The 26162-nt window shown below is 46.8% G+C and overlaps 1 protein-coding gene and 1 pseudogene across 2 annotated transcripts in view; one reads left to right on the forward strand and one right to left on the reverse strand.

The window, feature by feature from the left end:
* Positions 1–26162, forward strand: part of LOC147894296 (binding protein) — a 254131-nt gene that overhangs the window by 27685 nt on the left and 200284 nt on the right. For both annotated transcript variants that reach the window (XM_087384649.1, XM_087384650.1), the window contains exon 5: positions 16621–16782. In XM_087384649.1, the coding sequence (XP_087240775.1) occupies positions 16621–16782 (162 nt within the window). The remainder of the gene's footprint in view (positions 1–16620; positions 16783–26162) is intronic.
* LOC147894297 (uncharacterized) lies at positions 19680–25592 on the reverse strand (annotated as a pseudogene).

Raw genomic sequence — 26162 nt, forward strand, 5'->3', positions numbered from 1 at the left:
AAAGTTACCAGGACTGAGCATCATTAGGAGTAAAGAATGCATCAGCTTTGGAGGGATCAAATGAGCAATGGACAGCCCATGCCCAATCATCCTGAAGAGCATGTGCATGTGAAGCATCTTCCGGCTCATGGGATTCAATAGCATGAGAGGCATTAACTGTCAATCCTGCTTTCTTTTTCTCTGAAGCAATGCGCTTCCTGCATTCTGAAATGTCATGTCCAGGCTTGTGACAATAGATGCATCTTTTCTTCTTTGACTTATCTGCTGTATTTTTAGATGCATGGGAGGAATTGCAGCTGCTATGTGCATATTTTGGCTTGCCCATAGGCTTGGAAGCCTTGCCTCTTCTTGTCTGCTGTGAAGCAAATGCATGATCAGGAATAATGGCTTGTCTATTAGCTCTACTTTGCTCTTCCTGCAAAAGCAAAGTAACTAGCTGATCAAAAGAATAGTGGTCTGGATTACCTATGGCCACTAATCGAAGGGTTGTAGCAAACCCTTGATATGTATCTGGCAGTCCATTCAATGTGGTACTGACAAGCTGTGAATTTGGCACCACCTCATCAATGTTGGCAAGTTGTTCCATGAGGTCCTTGACCTTTGTCAGATATGCATCCATAGAGTCACCTTCATTCATGCTGACTTCCTGTAATTGCCTTCTCAAATATGCAACACGTGCCTCATTGCGAATCTGATAGAGAGAAGCCAATTTATCCCAAGCATCCTTTGCTGTCCTGCAAGACCGGATGTGTGGAATAATGATTCTCCTGCATGATAAAGCAATACATGAATGTGCATTTGCGTCTCTTGCATCCCATCTTGTCTGTTCTTGAGTTGGAAGAGTAGTAGCAGGAGTGCTAGAAGATGAGGCATCAGGAGGAGTACCCCCTGCAGAGTGACCAGCAGTAGAGGCAACCACTGTAGCATTGGCTGGCCTCAGATCAACCCCAGAAACAATATTCCACAAATGCTTTGCAACAAGAATATGTTTCATGAGATAAGACCACATCGGATAGTTGGTGCCATCCAACTTATCATCTTCACGAAGAACGCCAAATAGATCTTGATTGTTCCCAGCCATAGCAAATGTGATACTTTGAAAGAGACCTGAAAACCCAAAAGCCTCAAGGCTATCATTGCAAAAAGCTGGCTGTCCAAAAATGACAGCAAATATCTGCAAATTTCCAACCCAAATCAAAGGGCAAATGCAGATCTAACCCAAATGTGACTGTGGCAGGCAATGTTCACTGCAAAAACAGCAAATTTGGCAAAAGCCCCAAATTTATTGAGGGCAAATAGGCCAAAAAGAGAGCAAATGCAGAAAAGCCCTAAATTTTGCTGAAACTTTTGCAAATGTGACCCAATGTATACAAAAGTGACTCAATGTCCTACAAAAGTGACTCAATGTCTAGCAATCTGATCCAATGTACTGCAAACAAACAAGAGATTGCAGACCAAACTCCAAAGCCCTAATGTTCTTGCAAGAAATTGCAACCAAAGAAGGTGAAAAGAACTGGAAGCCCCAAATTTGCCAATGTCCAGCAAAAGCCCCTAAACTGTAAATAACTTCGCACGTGCAAAACCTGTACGGAACTCCCGGAGCAAGTACGAGCTGTACAGACAGTTGATTTGCAGTCACGTGTGTACGGAATGTAGGTACAAGTTATTGACGTATGATCTGCAGGTGAGACCGTACGGAAGAACGTACAAAACAAGTATGGAGCATATGAACCTGTACGGAGCAGGTACGATGTAAGTACACCTGTACAAAAATCTGTACGGGAGACCTGTATGTCTGCATGCACTATTGTAGGGAATTGTGTACTTATGCAAGTATACCTGTATGAAACAAGTACTGTGTGCATATACGATTGTACGGAACAGTTGCTGTGCAAGCACTGTTGTACAACGCAAGTACGGCGCAAGTACTTGGGCAGAACAACTAGGGATGCAGTTGGGCGGAAAGACTTGGGATCTGTACGTGATCCGTACGGAAGTCCATACAGTCGTACGGACTGTACGGATGGAGCGCAACTGAGGCTGTTGAAAGCTGTGAGCGACGCAAATCCGGGGGCAGGAGCACAGGTCCAGTGAGTCTATACGGCAAATAGGCTGAAGCAGTGACGACTAGCAGAGGAGCAGACTCCCAATGAGCAATGGAGGACTCCGGAAGCTGAGGAGAGCTGGAAGACAAGTGTAGACCCTTGCTCTGATACCACTGTAGGATCGATTGAGAGAGAGAGAGTGCAGGTAGCAAAGCGTCGCACAAGTCTTAGCCGTCACGTCAAACTTGGATAATGAAAAAGGAGTACAAGGTACAAGTACCTAGACCTAGGACTAAGTGTCTTAGGTGTCACATAGGACTAAGTGTCCTATGTGGCCTAAAAGGCACTAACACTACAAGTGCCTATATTTATGCCTACAAGGCACATACCATGGCCTATAGGGCATCACTAGAACCACCAGGAGATGGCCTACACAAGAGCCCTTTCATTCTTACTTTCCCAAGCCGTCACCTTTTGAGGGGATTCTTGTGCAGCTTTCCGGTTGGCTTCTTCTCCATTCCCGCAACTATTCCCCAGTGGTTCTTCTCCCATGAAGTAGAGTCGCAGGCTGAGCTGCCACGTAGGACAATTAGTTCCATTGAAGATTACGAGCTTCGCTGCAGATGCGGCTTTTACCTCCATTGCAACCAACTGTGAAAATACTACTATCAAATCTTACATTCACACAATAGAATTTAGAGAAAATTCAGTGATAAGAACATGAAATATAGAAACCAACTCTATTTTATTATCATATGCAAGGAAAAGCCTACTAATCTACTGCATGCAAAGATAGAACTGATCATGGATGATCCTCCTCATCTCTACTGATCTTGTTGGAGGATCCAAGATGATTACATGGTACTCATGAACCACAACAAGAACTGCGACTACAGTGACTTGAAGAAGATTGCAGAGAACGACCTTGGCATCGAGCCATATAGTGTGGAGAGATTCTTCTGAGCTCACGGCTGAGCTAGAATTCCAAATCATTGCTGACGATGAGGAAGAGGAAGGCAAGCATCTCAAAGAAGATAGCACATAGGAGCAGCGAGGGCTAGTGAGCAGGAATCTTGGCCATACTGCCCTCCATAGCAAGCCACCTTACAAATGGCGAGTCTGCATGCAATCATGCCACATGTCCATTTTGCCCACGTGAGGTTTGCCAATACCAACACTCCCTTACTATTATGCAATTGAAATAGGAGGATGGAAAGACATGCCAAGAGAGAGCAGAATATGCCAAATGCCCTTACTATGCACACATTAGGAAAAAGTTCAGCTCTCTTCTTGAGGGACATAACAGACTAGCTGATTTGCTACATAAGGCGTCACCCTCAGCTTTAGGAACATTTGTATCTAAGCTTTTCAAGCACAGAAACTCACCTAGACATAAAGGTAGTTTCTCTTATTACCCTCCCCTTTGAGGGAGGAGTCTTTATGTATGTAAGGTTTTGTATTGTTTTAGGTCCCATAGGCCGATTTTTGGTCTTCAGAGGACGATAATATATTCTTCTTCTTCTTCTTCTTCCCTAGGTACTCCCTCAGCTCGCCCACTCTCAATGCGAGTCGATGTAAAGAAACCTGGAATCGCCCAATAGAGATCCTCAATGAATGGGGGAGGTCAATCTGGGTATATCCAAGAGGATCAATAAAAATCTCGCTAGAAATATGTAGGCAGTGATTTCTGTAGAAGCTAAGCTTCATTGGGAGTTCCTGTAGTTCCAACTAGGTTCCGAATGTGTGTAGCTGCAGGAGGTCCTCACGTATGGCCTGTGTGTGTGTGTGAGAGAGAGAGAGAGAGAGAGAGAGAGAGAGAGAGAGAGAGAAGAAAGAAAGAAAGATGTATTAACATCTGCGGGAGGCCTCACGGGCCTATGGGGCAAAAGTGCAGAAACAAAGTAAACTCATACAAGCCACAGTGGGATGGAGCAAAAGGCTCGCTAAGGCCCTCGCTAAGTACCAGAAAACACACAAACTGAAATAATAATGTAGTACATCATATCAAGTTAGGCCAGAAAATCCAAATAGTGTGTAACATGAGTGGGGCATGTTAGGCGCTCAGGGCTAATGCTCCAAGAACATGATCTGGCTCCATGTATCCAGGCTTCGTGATAGCTCTCTGGTGTGACACAAAGAGCTCATGTATTTGCATCTGTCGAGCTATCTGGCGCTGTGGTGGGGGGCGTGGTCTCCTCGATCTCTAGATCCGATGGGCTATGTCAAGTGTAATGCCACGTCTCTGTCGGTTGCCTCTGAGAAGAGCTGAGATAAGTCGAAGCTCAATCGTGTGTGCTTTGGTCTCCTGTCACATGTGAGATCCCCGTGACCCTCGTCCAGCAGTGGTGTCGTGTCGACTCCCTCTACTGACCCATCTATCTCTCATGTCAGCTAGCTCCTCCTCCTCTACTCCCGAGTGCCTTGGAGCTGACTCAAATGCATAGAAGTCGGTGACCTGCCTCTGCGCTCGGTCCACCTCAGTATTCTGTGATGTGGTGGTCGCATCCTGCTGCTCTCTGATCCGTCACAGTAGTGTCTCTCTGTGTCTCCACATCTCCATCAGGTAGAGCCTAATACAGACCTGATCCTGGAAGTGGATCAGTCGTGAGAGTGGGCCAAACCCATGTCCCTCTTGAAAAAGGCAATGGTAGCACCCTCGGATCTCGTAGTAGGCGGGACATATACAAAGAAAGTGCTCCTCGGTCTCGACATGACCCATCGTGCATAGCATACAAGTCCGCTGCTCTCTGGGTATGCGTGCAGCTCTCCCTGCCTCAATCCTCAGCTGCTGGGAGGAGACTTGCATCTGTCTAATGGCAATCCTCAGTGCATGTGAGACTCCTCTGTCCTCAAGATACTGGGGTCTGATGATGAGGCCATCCTCCGATCAAGAAATGGTCATAGTAGAGCTGGGTCCTGGTGGGGAAATCTTGGCCCCCCCCCCAAGTCCGAAGTGTGTGAAGCTGGAGGAGGTCTAACCGTATGATGCGGTTAATCTCATCTCACGGAATCAGCTCGGGGGGTGCATCCATGCTATACTGAAAAGGAGGGAGCCTGTCCATCTGAATGCCATGACTGGTGAACCAAGCAGAGACGCGTGCATACCATGCTGTATCAAACCCACTCTCTGCCAGTCGGATAGAGGATTCCAATGCCAGTCTCGGTAGCCTCTCATGAGGTAGATCCCAGACTCTAGGGAGGAAGGTCACTGTCTGAAAGGTGGCATCGATCTGAAGAGGGGTCATAGCAAACTCTGCCTGTACTATGTGATGGGGGATTGAGGGCTTACTACGAATCATCTTGGATCCCATGATTATCTGTAGCTGCTCAAATCTCTTCCACTCTGCTGCTGAAATATCACACCCCCAGAACGGTGCTGCATACATGGTAGTTGGTCTTACTAGGGTGTCGAAAAGCCAGCACCTCGTCGGTGGGTCTTGGAAGTGCACCCAAGTATGTGTAGGACTGCACAATCTCTACTGGCTGACCTCGGTAAGTGAAGCTATGTCGATGGAGCACTGGGTATGAGGTGTTGAAGATCATAAGCTTGGTCTTCCCAAGGTTAACTGTCATATCTCTCTATGTGCAGAACTCCTTGAGGGCCTCCAGATGTCTCTGTAAACCCTTTGCTGAGGACGACAAGAGGACTATGTCATCCGCATATAGTAGTATTGGTACCAACAAATCAGCCAGCGGTGACCCCTCGCCTCCCAGGCGGTCTATGAAGGATGTGATCTCATCAATGTAGAGGCCGAAGAGAGTCGGTGAGAGGGGGCATCCCTGTTTCACCCCAATCATGCTCTCCACCCAGCCTGATAGGCCTCTTGGGGCGCGAACTCGTCCCCTGACGGACTCATTTAGGCTCATCACCCCCCAAATCAGATGCTCTGGGATCTGCATCTCTTGGAGTCTCCTGATCATGCGGGATCGTGGGACAGTATCGAAAGCCTTCCGAAAGTCTACAAAGCAGGCATAGACTCTCTGATGCCTCGACCATGCCTGCTCAATGATAGCCCTCAGTGTGAAGATGTGGTCTAGGGTGGAATGCTGTCTCCGAAATCTTGCCTGTCCTAGGGCACGCTACCCATGTGCCTCTGTGTGAGTGTTGATCTCTCTCTCTAGTATAGATACATAGATCTTGGCAAGAGTGTGGCCAATCATGAGAGTGCGGTAATTCCCAGTGTCCATGGGGTCACCTGCCTTGTGTATTGGGACGGTGGTGGTAGTGCTTCAGGAGGGTGGAAAGTTGTGGCATATGGCGTGGTTGAACATCTGTGCTAGGGCATTTGTTCCCCACTTGAAGGAATTGGGCTTGTGATTAGGGGGAGTAGTAATATTGTACTGGTCATTTATGCTAGCTTTTGGATGGCTCGATTACTGTGAATTAGAAGGATATTTTTATTGTAATGATTTTAGTTGTAAAGATGGGACAAAAGGTCCCTTTGGATGAACAAGTGACAAGTGGCGGGTCTAGGCATAGCGGACATATCAGGTGGTGCATGCATCGGAACATCATAGACAGCATGCGTATGTGTGCCAAACACCTGGGTCAGTGATGGGGATAGGCGGCTTCCTCTCCGATAGGAGCCCCCATCCAATAGTAGGATCCTCTCCTCTGAACGAACTAATCACCTCGTCCATCCTATGGGTGAGGAAAGCTTGCCGCTTGCGGCGTGTCAGCTGTCGTGAGATCCTCTGTGCCTCAGGTGGTGTCAAGTGGCCAAGGGCTTGCTCACGTGTGAGGTGAGCTCGCATCTCTCTGCGCTAATCATCATACCAGGGGTTCTGAGGCATCTTTCCTATGGAAACGCACCCAGACCGAGTCGTAGGGAAAGATCTGATAGCTGCGTCCATGACCGCTGTGGCAAGGGTGTGTGATGCATGGGTGAGGTCTACCTCGTCCCCAAGTAGTAAACCTGGGAGCTCCTGCGCCAAATGGCTCACGTAAGCGGGGTCAAGGGTCTGGTCAAAGTGGACCTGTACACAAGTGGGAGTGGGGGGGGCTCTCCATGTGACTGGCGTAGTGGTGGAGATACTGAAGGATAGGTATTAGTGGTCAGCACCTAGCGGGGGAGGGGGCACAACGAAGTCGTGTACCCGTGAGGTGAATGATAGGGGACCGCGTATGTAATCCACTGTACTAGTACCTCCGCCATGCGGGAAACAAGTGAACCCACCAGATAATGGCCATCTTTGTAGGCCATTATATATGATTAGGTCATGGATAGCCCCCAGGTCAAGTAGAGAGAGAGAGAGAGAGAGAGAGAGAGAGAGAGAGAGAGAGAGAGAGAGAAGTAGAAGTAGAGTCTATTAACGTCCTCGGGTGGCCAAAAATGACCCATGGGGGAGAGAGAGAGGGAGGGAGGGAGGGAGATGTATTAACGTCTTCAGGAGACCTGTGGGTCTATGAGACAAAGTACAAAATATATGTAACTCACACAAGCCACTGTGGGCTGAAGCAAAGGGCTCACTAAGGCCCTTGCTAAGTGCTAAGTGCTAAAATAAAATGCAAAAGCTAGTACAAAACATTGGAAAGGAGAAGTCAAGTACTGCTTAGGAGCCAGAGCTCCAAGTACATGTGCAGGCTCTATATAACGCGGATCCCTAATGGCACTCTAATGTGATGCAAAGAGCTCACATATCCGTGTCTGTTAGGCAGTCTCCCACAGTGGCGGGGGTGCAGTCTCTTGGATCTATATATCCAATGGGCTACACCTAGAGTAATGTCTCGTCTGTGGCAATCCCCTTGGAGGAGGGCTGAGATAGGCCAGACCTCAATCGTGCGTGCTCTGGTCCTCCCATGTGCCGTTTGTGCTCTTTGCGTCTCTCGTCCAACCACATTGTGGTGATGGGTCTCGTTGCTGCTGATCCATAGTGCTCTCGTCTCCTCGAGCTCCTCCCCCTCGATCTCATCTAGTGCTGGCTCAGATGCATAAAAATCAGTGATGAGTGTCTGTGCTCGGTCTGGTCCGGTGTCCTGAGGCATCACTCGTAGCTGATCTTTGGCGTGTCGCACAAAGGAATCTGTGTCTCTGCATCTCAATGAAGTAGAGCCTGATGCAGATCTGGTCGGGGAAATGTATCAGCCGTGTGAGTGGCCCGAAGCCGAGTCCCTCTTGAAAGAGGCAGTGGTATCGCCCTCGGATCTCATAGTAGGCCGGACAATTGCATAGAAAGTGCTCCTTAGTCTCGACCTCCCCCGTCGTGCATAGTCTACAGACCTGCTGCTGTCTAGGTATGCCGGCCACTCTCCCTGCCTCAATCCTCAACTGGTGGGAAGATACTCGTATCTGTCCGATAGCAATTCGCAAGGGGTGTGAGACTCTGCTATCCTTGAGGTACTGGTGCGTGATGATGAGCCCATGCTCCGATACCCGCAGAAAATGGTCATGGTAAAATTGGGTCTTGGTGGGGAACGCCTGATCCCTCCCCCAAGTCCGAGATGTGTGGAGCTGGAGAAGGTCCAACCGTATGATACGGTTAATCTCATCATGTGGAATGAGCTTCGGCGGTGCATCCATGTTGTACTCAAAAGAGGGGATCCGTTGTGGTACCATGCTCTTGGGGCTTGTTTCAGCCCATACAGAGCCTTCTTCAGCTTGCATACCTTGTTCTCAGGATACCCGCGCATACCATGCTGTGTCAAAGCCTCTCTTTGCCAGTCGTCATCGGGATGACTCTAGTGCCAATCTTGGTAGTCTCCATTGAGGTAGGGCCCAAACTCTGTGGAGAAAAGTCACGATTTGGAAGAGGGAGTCTACCTGGAGAGGTGTCATGGTGAACTCTGCCTGTATGATCTAATGGGGAACTGAGGGCTTACTCCGAATCATCCTAGATCCCATAATCACCTGTAGCCTCTCAAACCCCTTCCAGCTAATGGTTGAAAGGTCATTCCCCCAGAAAGGTGCCGCATACATGGCAGTCGGTCTCACGAGAGTGCTAAAAGGCCAACCCTTCGTCGGTGGATCTTGGAAATGCGCCTGGAAGCACTACCTCTCTAATCGGGCCAGGGCGCCCTTCCCCCGTCTCTGGCGGCATGGGTCATCGTGAAGACTGGGCCCGCGAGCATTGCCCCTAGGTACGTGTTGGACTCCACTATCTCCACTGGCTCCCCTCGGTAGGTGAAATTATGTCGATGAAGCACTGCTCAGGATGTGTTGAAGATGATAACCTTGGTTTTCCCAAGGTTAGCTGTCAGGTCCCTCTCTCTACAGAACACCTCTAAGGCCTCCAAGTGTTTTTGCAGTCCCTCAGCTAAGGACGAAATGAGGACTATGTCATCTGCATATAGTAGTATCTATACCATCAAATCCGCCAGCAGGGAGCCCTCTCCTCCTAGGCGATCCACAAAGGATGTGATCTCATCAATGTATAGCCCGAAGAGAGTCGAGGAGAGGGGGCAGCCTTGCTTCACCCCGATGGTGCTCTCAACCCAATCTGATAGGCTCCCAGGAGCGTGGACCTACCCTCTGACAAACTCATATAAACTCATTACTCCCCATATCATGACCTCTGGAAGATGCAACTCTTGTATTCGCTTGATTAGGCGAGAGTGGGACTGTTTCAAAGGCCTTCCGAAAGTCCACGAAGCAAGTGTAGACCTTCTGGCGCCTCGACTTCGCCTCCTCGATGATGGCCCTCAAGGTAAAAATGTGGTCCAGTGTGGAGTGCTGTCTCTGAAAGCCTGCCTGCCCAAGAGCCTGCTGTCCATGGCCCTCTGTATGGCTACTGATCGCCCTCTCCAAGACCAACCCATAAATCTTAGCCAGAGTGTGGCCAATCATGAGTGTGCGGTAGTTCCCAGTATCCATGGGATCCCTCGCCTTATGTATCTACAATGGTGATAGTGCTCCAAGTAGGCGGGAAGCCGTGGCATATTGCATGGTTAAACAACTGCGCTAGAACCGGGGCCAGGACCTCCTGTCCGTGTGCAAAGTGCTCTGTACGTAGCCCCTCATGGTCTGGTGCTCTCCGGTTATGCAGACGGAGGAGGGCATCTCTCATGTTCTACGTAGTGAACATGTGACAAGTAGGGGGTCTGGGCATAGAGGACATGTCTGGGGGCATCTGACCTGGGACGTCATATAAAGAGCATGCATAGCTGTGCCAGATCTCTGGCTCTGTGATTGGGATTGACCGTTTCCCCTTTGATAGGAGTCCCCAGCCAATAGTCGGGTCTCCTCGTTGAAAAGATCTGACCACCTCATCAATCCTGCGGGTGACAAAGGTTCGCTTCTTACGTCGTGCACTTGAAGTAAGATACGATGTGCCTCAGATGAGGTCAGGTGTGCCAATGCCTGCTCGCGTGTGAGGTGAGCTCTCATCTCTTTGCACTCATCATCGTACCAGGGATTCTGAGGCATCTTCCTGACCGAGTCCTGAGTGGATCGAGACGTGGGGAAAGATATGATGGCAGCCTCGTGTACCACAGAAGTCAGAGTGGCTGAAATCTGAGCAAGATCTACCTCAGCTCCATGCAGAGTCGGAAGCTCTCGAGCTAAGTAACTCACGTAAACCGGGTCGAGAGTCCAGCCAAAGTGAACATGGGTCCGAGTGGGTGCATGAAGGGCTCTCTTTGTAGCTGGCCTGGTAGTGGAAATACCGAATGTCAGGTATGAGTGATCGGCGCCAAGTGGGGGAGGGGGTACCACAAAGTTGTGAATCTGAGATGCGAAGGCAAGGGAACCCATCAAGTGATCTACTGTGCTTGTTTCCCGCCCATGTGGGAAACAAGTGAGTCCACCGGATGATGGCCATCTCTGAAGACCATTGCATATGATCAGGTCATGTACTGCTCCCATCTCAAGTATGTGCTGCCCATACCCTGTCACATGTGGGGCATCTGCTGAGTGCCTCACTATCCCAAGCTCAGCTGCATCTAGTTCTGGTACTACGAGGGAATCGGATGCAAAGCCAAGCAGTCCCACCTGGCTGTCCCCCGTGCGTGCATTAAAGTCACCAAGGAGGAGGGTGTCACCCTGCCAAGGAACTCTGTGATATCCTCATGGATACTCTCATATGGGCTGTTCCCCTCTGTAGTAACCTCACGTGCACAAGATGACGTGTCCGGAGGGAAGTAGCACACCGCAACGAAGATCGGTCGTGCCTCTAGTAGCTGGACTGTAATCCACATGTGCGGTGCATGTTCCTCTTTTCTCACCACTGAAAGGAGTGGCCTGAGGGTTGACCTGAAGAGGACAGCCACGCTGCCACACCCCTTGAGCCTCGTACTCCACTGTCCCTCCTCAGTTCCTTCCTATGGGTAGATTCCGATGTGTATCCTGTCACGGGTGGGCAGCCCTCTCTTTGGGCTCTCTTGTGTCTCGGTATAGAAAACTATGTCCCTGTCAGTGTATGTCTCCAGGAAACCTACTGGGTCAGACCAGAGGGTGCCATTGCAGTTCCAAACTGCCATTTTCAGTCCTCCTAGTGCTCTCGTCTCCTGGGTCTGACACTGTCATGTGCTGTCTATTTCTCCCTCTTCTCTTCCTTCCCTTTCTTCCCTGTCTACTCTCTCTCTGATAATCACTTTGCCATCCCTATAGGCAGCCCATTTACCTGCATCTATTGCTGCCATAACCCGTACCATTCCCTCTGTCCGATGCTCCTGCTGCAGGAATGTGAGGTCATCATCCAAGTATATTCTGGTCCCCTTCAAGGTTGCCCTCATGCGCATGAGGGTAGACCTGTCCATAGCTGTTTGACGTTTCATTTCAAGGGGTCTTGTTGGGGTCTCAGCTTTACCAACCCTCCATGCTGTCTTGCATGTGAGGTTGACTCCCATTTTGGTGAACAAAATCTTGGCATCTGACATAGGAGTATCTCCAACTGTTAAGCCTCTGACCAAGACATTTAAGGCCTTGTTCCTTCTTTTCTCTTCTTCTAGAGCTTCAGAGATGATCTCTTTCTTGGGGGCTGCTGCACCCTTCTTAACCACATTCTTCCATTCTAGCATATCTGCATTCCCCTTAGTGATTTTCTGTGTGAACTCAGCATGCTTCCCCTGTACGGTAGTCTCTAAGGCTGCCATCTCCTTCTTGAGATTCTCATTTTCAGATTTCAAATCTTCCATTGCCTTGCAGAGCTTTTACATAGCTCCGTGTCGTCGTGATGGTCTAACAGTGCGTGAGATTGTCACTGTTTACTGTTCAGAAATGAAGAAAGATAGCATCTCAATCTGTCCCTTTTTCTTGAATGAATGGAGGCTGAATATTCTGTTCTTGTTTGCAGGTCCTCCTGTGTGGCCCTGTGGGTGTGCCTGCACCTTAAAGGCTGTCTATGATAGTCTTTGAGCAGTCCAAGGAGCAATCGGGAGGGTTTGGGGTGGGTTTTGGACAGAGAAGCAGCCCACGGGGGCCCTGATCCCTGTCACAAGTCGCGGGGGGGGGGGGGGGACTGACAGCCCTAGTGGCTGTTGAGAGGCCCTGGTACTGTCGGGGGTGTGCCCATAGGGCTTCCAGAGGGGCCTTTTTTTTGGCCCTGTTGCAGGTTCGAGGGACCCTCGGCCTCAATGATGTGATGTGGTACAGACGGTTTCCCCCGGATCATCCATGAGAGCATGAGGATCTGCAGGCGTTCCACCTGTGTCCACTCTATCTCTGACATGTTAGGCCCCCAACAAGGGCTGCCATACATACCGGCTGGTCGGACCAAGGAGTCGAAGAGAAGAGCCTTGGTCCGAGGGTCCTGGAAGTGGGAGTGAAAGCATTGTCTCTCTAGCCGAGCCAGTGAGGTGTATCCCATGCTGAGTCTAGCCTGCATCGCTGGTCTGCAGGAGACCTCACGGGTCTATGGGACAAGGTACACACCAAAAAAGCTACAAATACATCTGCAGGAGACCTCACGGGTCTATGGGACAAGGTACACACCAAAAAAGCTACAAATACGTCTGGGTATCCAGAGTTGAGGGAGTGCTCAAGGCAACTCAGCCCCAATTATTTAGATGCATAACTAGCTACTAATTCTATCTTAAAAAAACGGCTTGAATAACATCAGTTGAAGACTCAGAGAGAAAGAAAGAAAGAAAGAAATATTAACATCTGCTAGAGAGGCCTTGCACCCGCGTATGAGACAAAGTGCGAACCCAAGAAGTACCTCATACAAGACACTGAGGGCTGAAGCAAACGGTTCACTAAGACCCTTGCTGAGAACTGAAAACTGAAAAACTGAAAGCAAAAGCTAAAATGCTAACATGCTCAGCTAGTGAGTAAAATACTAGAGTAGCAAAGTAACAGAAGCGTGTCTGGTGCTCAGGGCTAGCACTCCTAGTCTGCGAGAGAGGCCTCGCGGGCCTATGAGAAAGTGCGAAGCCCAAGAAGTACCTCATACAAGCCAGTGAGGGCTGAAGCAAAGGGTTCACTAAGACCCTTGCTGAGAACTGAAAACTGAAAAACTGAAAAACTGAAAGCAAAAGCTAAAATGCTAACATGCTTAGCTAGTGAGTAAAATACTAGAGTAGCAAAGTAACAGAAGCGTGTCAGGCGCTCAGGGCTAGCACTCCTAGTACGTGCTCAGGTTCCATATATCCAGGTAACCTGGTGGCACTTTGATGAGATGTGAGAAGCTTTGGTATCTGTGTTTGTTGAGCTGTCTCACGACGTGGGGGAGGGCGTGGTCTCCTCGATCTCTGGATCCGGTGGGCTATGTCAAGGGTGATGCCTCATCTCTGGTGGTCGCCTCTGAGAAGGGATGAGATAGGCCGGACTCGATCATGCGTACTTTGGGCTCTCTCCGTGTCGTATGTGGAGTGTGTGTCACTCGTCTGACCGCATTGTGGTGAAATATTAACATCTATGGGAGGCCTCGCGGGCCTATGGGACAAAGTGCGGGAAACACCAAAAAGGGAAAAAAACTCATACAAGCCAGAAAGGGCTGGAGCAAAGGGCGCACTAAGGCCCTTGCTGAGTACTATACTATGCTTAAATAAATAAAAAAGAGCAAAATCGAAAACAAAACATTTTGTATCATATCATGTCATGTCATGTCATATCATGCGCTATTTGAATGAGGAGAGAGAGCTGGAACTGGAACTGGAACTGGAACTCAGAATCCGAAACCCGGCACTGTGGTGGCTCGTCTATGAGCGGTGAAGATATCTCGGATCTACGTCTGTCTGGCTGTCTCACGCTGTGGTGCCAGAGGAGGGCGTAGTCTCCGCGAGAGAGAGAGAGAGAGAGAGAGAGAGAGAGAGAGAGAGAGAGAGAGAGAGAGAGAGCTCTCCGGAACATCTACAAGGATAGAAGTCCCTTTCTGCTTTCAAGAGTCTGAAGGTTGCACACTTTGGAAGGAGGGCTGAATGAAATTGCAATTGAATCAAGGCTTGGAGAGGACAGAAAGCTGGGGCAGATGGCAGGAGATGATCTACAAGCTTACTCTCCTAATTAAATTAAAGCACTTTCTGAGCTTTCTAGGAACCAGAACCCAGCCAGTGACCTTCATTCTACACCTGGCTGATTTGTGAACTTGCTCAGGGTTTTCCTTTTCTGAAGCTATACGTTTTAGGATCATGCGGATTTGACCTATGCATGCGTCTAGACCAATTGTTTGACATGACACGAAGACATGTATGACTTGTCTTATCAGACCCTTCTACCTATCCTATGGCCTGCTTAGGTTTGCCATCTTATCCTTTGTATCTTCCAAACCTGAGAAACTTTTTAGCTAAATCCAAGGCATTCTGGATGATCTGCTACGTCTGTAGTGCAGGTATACAATCTTTGTGCATACTTGGTTTTTTGTTGGGACTTATGTGAGGTGTGGCTACCTTCCCCTATAAGGACGCTCTCTCCGTGTGGAATAATAATTGACGTTTCTCCTTGAAAGGAGTAAACGTTAGCAAATGCCTAGTGCATATGGGTGAACCTTCCCTGCCTGACCTCTACCTAACTGATCAGAGATCAATGTCTATAAAAGGCAAAGAGTAAGTGAGACATGCAAGATCTGAGCAAAGGCAAAGATCAAGAGAGTTAAGGTAGTAGAAAATTCCAAAAGATGTGTTAGTCTTGGCAATCGCATCATTGTTAGAATAAGGGCCTGCTTGCTGTAGCAACCCTATGCAGAGAAAGATCACTTAATCTCTCTCCAATCTCACAACATGTGGGAAAACTTGCTCAAGGTGAGCTATAAGCATCTGGTGTGAAGGGCCGTCAAAACTATAGCCAGGAAAACTCAGATCGAATAGACAGTAGTATGGACTCTCAAAACTCTCCTTTGTTGCCTTTGGAAGGGATGGAATGTATAGAGCGAATGCTCTCCTTATATAGGCTAGGAAAAGCCTCATATAGACCCAACTGGAGGGGCAGATCTTACTTTCTGGATGGCCAATCTGGTCAGGTGGGTTTGCTGAGCTAGTTCTGGCTCCCTGCCAGCCCCTTCATCAAGCCTATAAAAAGGCATCCATTATGGTGACAATTGTGCTGCTGAGCAGCAGCCTTAGGTGCTCGAATAACTGTGGACTTAGGACACATCTATTCCCCCTTCCTCCTTCTCAGAACTACTTAGGTCGACTGTACTCTAGTCCTCCACATATGGGAGCTCACCAGTGGGGCAGTGACTTGCAACACTTCCTCTCACTGACTCACTATGGGACGACGCCCATTCATCTGATGAGATGCTCCATCCGCTCTGGAGGGAGAGTCTTGGTGAACAAATAGAGGTATTCTCTGATGTTGCAACACCATTAGCCGGTCCATAGGCAGCTCCCAGATGAAATGGCACTGAACCTTGATGTGATTTTCTCAATCATGGAACACTGGGTTCTTGCAATGGCTAGGCAACTTGTAGGATAACTGTTACCTTTTCTAGAAGAAAGTCGATGTCCTCTAGTATCCATTTAAGCCAATGGACTTGCAAGTTCCTAAACAAGCCACTCTGTACTCTGCCTCTATGGAGGAAAGAGTGACCTTTGGTGGGCCAAGAATAACACCTGACAACCTGCTTTAAGCAATAGCTTGATGTGGAGTACAAGTTTCCCAATCTCTGGCCCAATGTGAATCACAAAGCTCACCAAGCTCGATACCTATTGGGTAAGTAATCCCATAATTGCATGTAGTTTCAGATACTTACGGACTCGTAAACCAGCTTTCCAATGATTCTACTTTGGCTTTGAAGAATAGTGACAAAGCAACCCTACTGCAAAAGCGAGAAGGATTGATGAAGCGAAACAAATTTCCAACCAATCTCCAATAAATGCAGCATCAACTAGCTAAGACGTGTCCTAGTTAGTGGCTTAGTCTCTATCTCCATTGGGGTTAGACTCTCCTAATGAAGGTATGTGCGTTTTCAATGATATGCCTGTATGAAAGGATAGATTGAATAATGGTACTTACTGCAACACAAGAACATAGAAGACAGATATTGGAAGCAACCAAGTTCATGCTTGTCTAAGGTAGATTGGAAGTATCAAAGTAGTTTTTTAACAGGTGGAAACACTTTTGCTTTGTTAGGATTTCTTTTCTAGGGAACAGATATATATTGTGGATATTGTCTAGCTGTTTTTGTGAGTAAATGTGAGGTGTATACCTTCAATGTTTTCATCTCTTCTTCACTCATTGAAGTTGTTCCAAATCTGTTGCAGTGCAATTGATCGCTGAAGCAAGTGTGGCTGGTCTGAATTCTTATGTAATGGAAGTAGGCATATGCCTTCTACATGTTTTAGCAATCATGACTCGCTCCAATCACAACCGGCAAGTATTCAGATTTGCTGGAGGATTGCAGACACTCGTGAGTTTGATGAAAGGTATGATTGTGGGGTGCAAACGCTGTGTGGCGGTTGTTTCCTATGCATTTGATACCTACAGTTCACAAATTGCCCCAGGGCTTTTGTTGATAGTTTTTGGAATTCTAGCAGGTTTAAAGGAAAGTGTAAGCAGAGGTGCTACATGTACAATCATACACGCTCACACACACATGCACTCAAATAAGGGAATGGACTCTCTGTTTGCCATTTGTTCCTTCCTCATGTGCAGTAGGTCACATAACAAAAGGTGTACACAAAATTAGGGAAACGGATATTATTATTACTACTCTTTCTATGTGAATTGATGACATAACAAAACAAGTGGTGGCTTAGTGCTTGTTATAAAGGTGATACTGATAATCTTTTGATGGACTTGCATGAGCTGAAGTCTGCCAATTTTTAACACCATTGGGTATGTCGCTTTCGATGGCAAACACTCTCTAATTGATGCGACTTCAAATCCTTCCCCCCGCCCCCCAACTCTTATTAAGTATGAGAGAAGCAGCCAAGAGCAAAGCACTTAAGGCATAAATACATCATAATGAGCTTGAACAAAAAGTGATATAGGTGAATGCAAAGCCTCAAAGAAACCAAGTGTGGCTGAAACTGCCACACCATGTCAATACCAAAATCAGAGATGAAAGGACTACCTCTCCATTCTTTGAGAAACAACCTCCTCTTAGCTGATGCAGACCATATGAGTCCCCTCCATCCTCGACCAGGGGGCCAACAAGGTATGTACAATGTCTGTCCAACTGGAAGTCATGTACAGAGGCTATTGGTGGGCCTATGTGCCATCAATAGCCTTTATACATGTGGATCTCCAAACGTGCTGCACGATGATGCTTGCAATAATCTCCTAGGTCGTGTCCTCCGATGCCGTGAAGGCTGTATTGAGAAGCAGGGATGTAGTCAAGTCAAAGAGAAGCAGGGATGTAGTCAAGTCAAACAGCCTCTACCAAATAAAGGTGATCCGTGAACAGGCTGTATTGAGAAGCAGGGATGTAGTCAAGTCAAACAGCCTCTTTTAAAGAGTCTTGCCTTTTAAAAGCTATTGATAAGGGAATCTCAAAGTTTGTTTTACAGTTAGAAGAATGTTTAGGAGTTCAAAATATCTTATCAGAATGGAAAGGGAAGATTTTGAAGAAAGTTGCTTTGAAACTAGAAGAAGTCCCTGCGGTTAATTGCTTAAAGCAAAGTAACCATCTTTCTAAAGAAGATGAAAGTCTTCTTCGAAAATTCCATAGGAATTTTGTCATTTCTTATATGGACAAATGTTTCAATAACTTTGTTTTTATTTGCAAAAAGTTTTACTTAGAATGTCTTTTGAGAGAAGTGAACTCGTCTGCCAAAATTACGCCCGTGCCTTAGTTTCTTAAAAGGATTTGATCTCAAAACATCAGAGTTTTTGCAAGTCTTCTAGGTTTGTTTGCAATCTAAGTATACCTTTTCTTTGTGCTGCTTGGAAGTTTCACAAAACTCCAAAAAAGCCAAGATTTATTGCAGCTGCTTGTGAGACTACTTTGACGGATGTCTCTAAATGGCTAAGCTATTGCTTCAAAGCCATGTTGCCTAGTGTCCATGAACTTTGGAGGGACTTATTAAAAGAGGCAGATGTCCCCTCGTGCTTAAGCTGGATTTTAAATGACTCTGTAGGAGTGATTCATGTTGTAAAATTTTTTAATTCCTCTCAAAGCATTCAGGAAAAAGAGTCTCCTATTCTTCTTCAAACCTATGATTTTACCACTGTTTACACAAAGATCGAGCTGGAAGACCTGAAGTTTAGAATAAAAAAGCTAGTGGCTGAAGTTTTCAAGCTGAGATTTGACAAAGATAGATGCAAAGTGCTAAAAGTTGAGAAAACAGCCTTATGCTTTAACTTTTTGTGGCTAAAAAATAAAGATCATGACATAGGTTCTAAAAAGAAAACATACACAAAGGTAGTAAGTGTGGAAGATGTTTGCTCTTGGATAGATTTTCTTTTAGATAATCTTTACATCACAATAGGTGATTCTTTGTTTCAACAAATTATAGGAATCCCCATGGGCACTAATTGTGCCGTCTTTTTAGCAAACTTTTATCTTTTCACTTATGAATTTGAGTTTATGCAACGTCTTATTTCTATCAATACCTGCCCTATCATATTACATAAGCTTAGCCAAGTTAGGCATTTTATAGATGACTTATTTGTACCAGATGTTCCTAACTTTCAAGACTTCATGTACAAAGACGCTAGTGCTTTTGGAGAAGGAATCTATCCTCGTGAACTGAACTGCATTTCAAGAGGGGATTCTTGTGTTTTCTTAGATCTTAGACTTTCTCAATCTACCATAGGATTAGAGGTTGATGTAGGTCATCTTCTGGTGGTTCTAGTGATGCCCTATAGGCCATGGTATGTGCCTTGTAGGCATAAATGTAGGCACTTATAGTGTTAGTGCCTTTTAGGCCACATAGGACACTTAGTCCTATGTGACACCTAGGACACTTAGTCCTAGGTCTAGGTACAAGTACCTTGTACTTAGATTTTTTCATAATCCAAGATTTGACGTGATGGCTAACTCAGTCAAACTTTGCTACCTGCACTCTCTTTCTCCTTCATTCGATCCTACAGTGGTATCAGAGCGAGATCTGCTTCCTGCGCCTTCTTTTTTTGTACTGTCCGTACAACTGTACGGACTTCCGTACAGATACGTACGGATCACCGTACGTTTCCTCTGTTTGCTGTCCAAGGCTTCCTGAGCTCTTTCGTCGCCACCAAGCGTCTCTTTGCTGTTCCCAGACTGAGGTGACTCCTCGTAGGCTCCAGCTGCAGCAGTTTCGAGGTTCTACACAGTATCGTGGCCATCAGTCGTCACTTTTGTACTTCCCTTCAGTAGACGCCTAGTTCAAGCGACGCTTCAGTGAATCCAGGCGCCCAGCTTCCGTGAACCTTCAGTCACCTCTTCACAGTCGTCTGCAGGAGTCGTTCTGCTATCGCGACCTGTTCAGATCCCTACACAAAACACCTGCAGTTACGCACTTATTTCAAGGTGCCTAAGCGCAGTTCCAGTTACGCTCCAGTCGTTTTTGCACTTCAATCTGCTACATCAGCTTCGTGGCCTGTTATATTCTATCTGCTGAGGTCTTTTCAGTCTCAGCTTTATGCTCAGGGGACCAGAAGATAATACACAATCAATATTTGCAGTCTTTTACTGTTTTTGGACAGTATTTGACTGTCAAACCCTAATTTCCAACAGGAAAATTTAGGGCTTTGGACATCTGGACCTTCAACCTGTCAATACAATATTTTGGACAAGGTTGACAACTGAAATCTTTCCAAAAATTGAAGTTTTCAGTTAATTTCAGGTTCAGGACTGTCACATTGTGCCACGTCATCACTCAGGTCAACAAAATTTGGGGCTTTTGTGTTGGGAGCTAAATTTCAGCTGGTGTTTGGGACAGTAAATCATACTTTTTCAGTTTAAAGCCTTGAGGCTATACATTGGGTCAGATTATCAGACATTGAGTCACTTTTGCAGAACATTGAGTCAGATTATCCTTCATTGGGTCACATTTGCAAAAATTTCAGCAAAATTTGGGGCTTTTCTGCATTTGCCCTCTTTTTGGCCTATTTGCCCTCATTGAATTTGGGGCTTTTGCGAGATTTGCTGTTTTTGCAGTGAACATTGCCTGCCACAGTCACATTTGGGTCAGATCTGCATTTGCCCTTTGATTTGGGTCAGAAATTTGCAGATATTTGCTGTCATTTTTGGACAGTCAGCTTTTTGCAGTGATAGCCTTGAGGCTTTTGGGTTTTCAGGTCTTTTTCAGGGTATCACATTTGCTATGGCTGGGAACAATCAAGATTTATTTGGAGGTCTTCGTGAAGATGATAAGTTGGATGGCACGAACTATCCGATGTGGTCTTATCTCATGAAACATATTCTTGTTGCAAAGCATTTGTGGAATATTGTTTCTGGGGCTGATATGAGGCCAGCCAATGCTACAGTGGTTGCCTCTACTACTGCTGGTCCTTCTGCAGGGGGAATAGTCAAAACAGTGTTAAAACGGCTGAAAACAGGCTTGAAACAGCTCAAACAGCTCAAAAACTGCACAAGAACAACTGAAAACGTCCTACACCTCTGGGAGAGTGAGGGGAGAGAGATGGAAGGTGGGGGAAGGGCATGCATACACATGCTTGACAAATGGCCTTCATTAAAGTCCTAACCCCCATACCAAGGACAACGTTGGTTGTCCTTGGGCCCAACTTTTTGACCCCTCTTTTAAAGCCTTTGCCTTGCCCCTAGGACCTAGTGGTGCACCTAGACTTTGCCCTTAGGAACTTCTAGGAAGTGTGCACTTCCTCTAGCCAGTCCCTCACGGCCAAACCATTACAACACTTAACCATGGTTAACCCCGGGTTAAGCGTAGGTTGGGTTATGAAGATACTTTACATCACTTTTCACGTACTCTTTTCACGTCCTCGTGACATACCCTCCTCTTAAAACAGCAAACTACCTAGGTTGCTGTTGAAAAAGTACAAATAGGCAGAAATAGCCCATACCAGAATATACATCATCTGTAAGATACAACCTGCAATGATAATATGGGCTAGGAGAGCTCGAGAGTCCATCCATACATCAATGCATCCTCTATGTCGAGTGTCGCGAACACCCATCATGGAGACCTCACGGCAGAAATACTATCAGCAAGCAGCATCTCGGGTGAGACAATCGGTGCCACCAAGCGATCTCCAGATATATGAGCAGTCTGAATCAAGGAAGGGGAGGTGCTACCCTCCTCTTGGGCACCAGGCAATGCTCCAGATCTCTGCTTTGCTGAACCTGTAGGAGCCTGTACCGTAGTTGGCGCAAGCTGAAACGCATCGAGGTAGAGCTGCAAAATCTGAGGTGAGTCTGCCAGGTCACCCTCCTCCATCCATTTCGCATCCAGTGCAGGATAATTCATGAACTTCACCAGATAGCGATGGGAAACTCTACCTTTTACTTTTCTTTCCATATGTGCCAAAATCTGTTCCGGAACCAAGATTTCATCCAACTCTTCCACCTCGGGCTGATCCTCATGCAGCAGGTCAATAGGCACATCACCCTGGAAAGGCTTCAATAAACTCACATGAAAGGCATTGTGTATGGTCCAAGTGGCAGGTAGCTTCAGCCTGTAAGTTGCGTCATTAATGCGTTCAAAAATCTGAAAAGGACCATAATACCGCATCTTCAGCTTTGTGTACACTTTCGTCTTGTCTTTTATCTTCCTGAGTCGTGCTTTTTGAAAACGCAGCAGCACCCAATCGCCCTCTTTCAAGAGCAACTCGCGGCAATGCTTATCGGCTGCTCGTTTGTGCTTCTCTTGGCTTTTCTGGAGGGCTGTTTTGACCTTCTGGTAAGCAACATCCAAACTTTCCACAAATCTGTCTGCTTCAAAAATCTTCTCTTTCGTATGCAGAATGGGAGGTACCTTCCGTTCTCCTGCCACAATTTCAAAGGGGACTTTCCCCGTGGATGAGTGTACAGTGTTGTTGTAGGCGAACTCAACAAGTGGCAGAAATTGCTCCCATTTCGATTGCTGGTCCGAAACGTAGCATTTGAGAAGATCAAGGGCAGTGGAATTGGCTTCTTCGGACTGCCCATCAGATTCGGGATGGAAAGAGGATGAGAAATTCAGCGTGGTACCCATATTCTCAAAGATACCTCTCCAGAAAAGACTTGTCATCCGCAGGTCTCTATCACTGAGAATTGATTGAGGCATCCCGTGATGTTTAAACACATGAGACATAAAGAGTCTCGCCATCTGGTCTGCTGTAATTTTCTTTCTGATGGGAATGAAGTGGGCCTGCTTGCTGAATCTGCAAATAATGGTCCATATCCCATCATGTCCAAATGGTGTACGAGGAAGATCAAAGATAAAATCCATGGCAATGCTCTGCCAAGGTCGATCGGGAATAGGTAGAGGCTGCAGCAGTCCAGCCGGCTTCTGCCTGTCATATTTCACCTTTTGGCAGGTGATGCATGTCCCCTCGACATCTTTCCTCAATGATGGCCAAAAGAAATAGTGCTCCACAGCTTTGATGGTGACATCAATGCCTCTGTGTCCTGCATAGGGTGGAGCATGACTCTCTGTCAACACTTTGGGCCTCAACTGTTTCGTGACACACAATCTGCCATGCATCATCAGAAATCCGTCTTTAAGAGTATAGTGCTCATGCCTCTGTCCATCAACCAATTGATCATAAATCTGTGAAAAATCAGCATCATTGGCATATTGATCCTTCATGGCATCAAGCTCATCATGATATGCAATGGTCACTGCTGAAACTTGTGGCTTAACAGACACTGCATCTGGAGTGGGCTTGCGTGAGAGTGCATCTGCAACAACATTCTTCTTCCCATGCACATGCACAATCTGAAAATGAAACATAGAAAGAAAATTTGCCCACCTCATATGCTTCTCAGACAACTTTCTCTGAGTGAGAAAGTACCGCAGTGATTGATGATCGGTCTGAACATGAAAATCAGCACCCAAAAGATAATGCTTCCAGGTCGAAAGAGCATGTATGACAGCCAACATCTCTTTCTCATAGATGCCAAGATTCATTTCAGCATTGTGGAGCACTCTACTCTTGTATGCCACGACTCTTCCATCCTGCATAAGTACCCCTCCTACGCTGTTCCCACATGCATCTGCTGGACAGTGAACGGTTTGCGAAGATCTGGCAAAATAATCACAGGATCTGAGCAGAGTCGCTTCTTTAGTAGGTCAAAAGCTGCAATTTCTTTGGGTCCCCATCTGAAAGTGACCCCTTTCTTCTGTAAGGCATGTAAAGGAGATGCAATCTCTGCAAAATACCGAATGAACCTCCTGTAGTACGAGCACAAGCCCAGAAAGCTGCGTACTTCATGGATGTTCTTCAGGTATGGCCAATTCCTAATGGCCTCTACCTTGGCAGGGTCCATCCTAACTCCATCCTTGGAAACAATGTGCCCGAGAAAATGGATCTCATGCATGAAGAATTCACTTTTCTTGGCATTGACAAGTAGCTTATGCTTCCGTAGCTCCTCGAGAACAATTGCCAGGTGCTTCCTATGTTCAGCCTCATCTTGAGAGAACACGATGATATCATCGAAGAAAGTGCCAACAAAAGTTCGGTGCTCTCTAAAAATCCTGTCCATCATTCTGTTGAAGGTGGCGGGTGCATTAGTTAACCCAAATGGCATGACAAGAAACTCATACATACCAAATGTGGTATGAAATGCGGTTTTGTGAACATCCTCTGGCTGAATTCTGATCTGGTGATAACCACTCTTTAGATCAATGCGGCTGAACATTCCAGACCCCTGTAACCTATCCAAAATATCATCTATCCAAGGTATGGGGAATCTGTTCTTAATGGTAATCTTATTGAGGGCTCTATAGTCAATGCACATCCGCCAGGATCCATCCTTCTTCTGGACCAAGAGCACGGGTGAGCAGTAAGGTGAAGAGCTGGGCTGAATCAGCCCCTTCTCCAGCAGGTCCTTGACCTGGTTCATAATTTCCTCTTGCTAGGCTGCACTGACCCTGCAAGGAGGTCGGTTAGGAGGACTGCTACCAGGGATTATATCTATCGTGTGGTCTTCTGGCCTTTTAGGGGGCAACTTCGGTGGAAGTGAGTCAGAAAAACAGTCCCTAAACTGAAAAAGAAAATCTGTTCGCTGTTTTTCCAGCTTAGAAAAATGAGACTCTTCTTCTACAGACTTCTTTTCAGATGCAAACACTAAGTACATTGAAAGATGCTTTTTCATTACGTTGCCAATGGCAAAAGCAAATACAACAGGGATGGATTCTCCCTTCAATTTAGCATCCAGAACGTGGGTCTTGCCACGGTGAGTGATTGTGATTGTTTTATTCTTTGTATCCAAAACAGCCCCAACACGAAAGTGCCAAGGTATCCCCAGTAACACATGACAACCATTCAACGGCATAATATAGAACTCTTCTATGTCCACGTAGCTCTGAATATGCATCCGCAGCTTGCCTATCACTGGAGTAACTGACTGGCTGAGTCCCGGACACGCCATATCTGCATCACACAAAGGACCCATCTCTTCTGCCCTTATTCCTAACTTTCCAGCCAGCTCTGGAGAGATGAAATTGGCCTTGGCTCCCGGATCGAAAAACATCAGAGCTGTCTGGTCTCTTATCTTGCCCCATGCCCGGCATAACTCTATAGCATCTGTATTGTGAACAGCCCCAATCAAGTCTGGCAAAAGACCAGTAGTGGGCTTGGGCTTTTTATTCTTCTGATCAGTCCTCTTTTCCTCCTTGTGCTCACTCTTCTCAGAACGAGGGAACTTCCGCTTCTTATGTGGGCATTCGAAAGCCCTGTGGCCTTCCTCCTTGCAAATATAACACTTGTTGGCATCATAGAGAATTTGCTTTTCCTCATCAGGCATGCGGGTTGGTACTCGCCTCTGTCCTCCAACAAACTTTGCCTTCATGGGCTGCGAAAACTTTCTGAACTTCTTAGGGGATTCCGTCTTGCTGCCCTTTGGCCTTGATGTCTCATGTGAGCTTCCTTTGAACCTAGAGACTTTCCCTTGCATTAGTGCATAAGCTGTAGTGGCATTCTCAACCAACTGAGACATATTGGAAACCCTTGTCTTTGTGCAATAGTCCCGAATCTCCTTTGGCAACCCGCAGCAATATCTTTCAATTTGCTCGGACAGCGGCACATGTTTGTAAGAATTCACTGGCAGTAGGGCTTTCCAAAACTTCTTATTGTAGTCCTCCAAATTTCTGCAATTTGCAGCATCCAACCTGTACCAGGCGGTCATGATATCCACCTCAAAAGTGGTAGTGAGCCATGCTGCTGAGAAGACTTGCTTGAATTCGACCCAAGTGGTAGGTGCTTTGCCTTGCAAGAGGAGGTTGGTCCACCATTGGAGCACATTGCCCTTCAAAAAGGTGGCTGCCTTTCGGACTTTGGAGGATTCTGTGAAGTGTCCACCTGAGTAGGCAGCATCAAACTGTTGCACGAATGTCAAAGCCTTCAATCTGTCCTGCATCCCATTGAAAGTCTCAAACTTGACAGTTGCCCCTCCCTCCTTGTAATCTTTCAATTTGCCTATTGTCATAAACGGGGGCCTGTAAAAACGGTGGGGGCATCACTGCTCCCGCATTCTGAGCCATTCCAACCGTACCCATGGTGGGGTTTGGCATTTCAGGTCCCACTCCCTGCATTAGTGGCATATTCCAAGTATTGCCCATTGTCCCAGGCATTCCTGTCTGCATTCCAGGCTACATCCCAATGTTTGAGTACATCATATTGGCATTTGCAAGGGGCATTCCACCCATCATAGGTTGCTGGAAATTCTGCATTCCCGGCTGCGTGCTGCCCATAAAGC

Source organism: Dipteris shenzhenensis, chromosome 14 (genome assembly GCF_047967505.1).
Source record: "Dipteris shenzhenensis isolate YYH24624 ecotype China chromosome 14, Dip_SZ_1.0, whole genome shotgun sequence".
In the NCBI taxonomy this organism is placed as follows: domain Eukaryota; kingdom Viridiplantae; phylum Streptophyta; class Polypodiopsida; order Gleicheniales; family Dipteridaceae; genus Dipteris; species Dipteris shenzhenensis.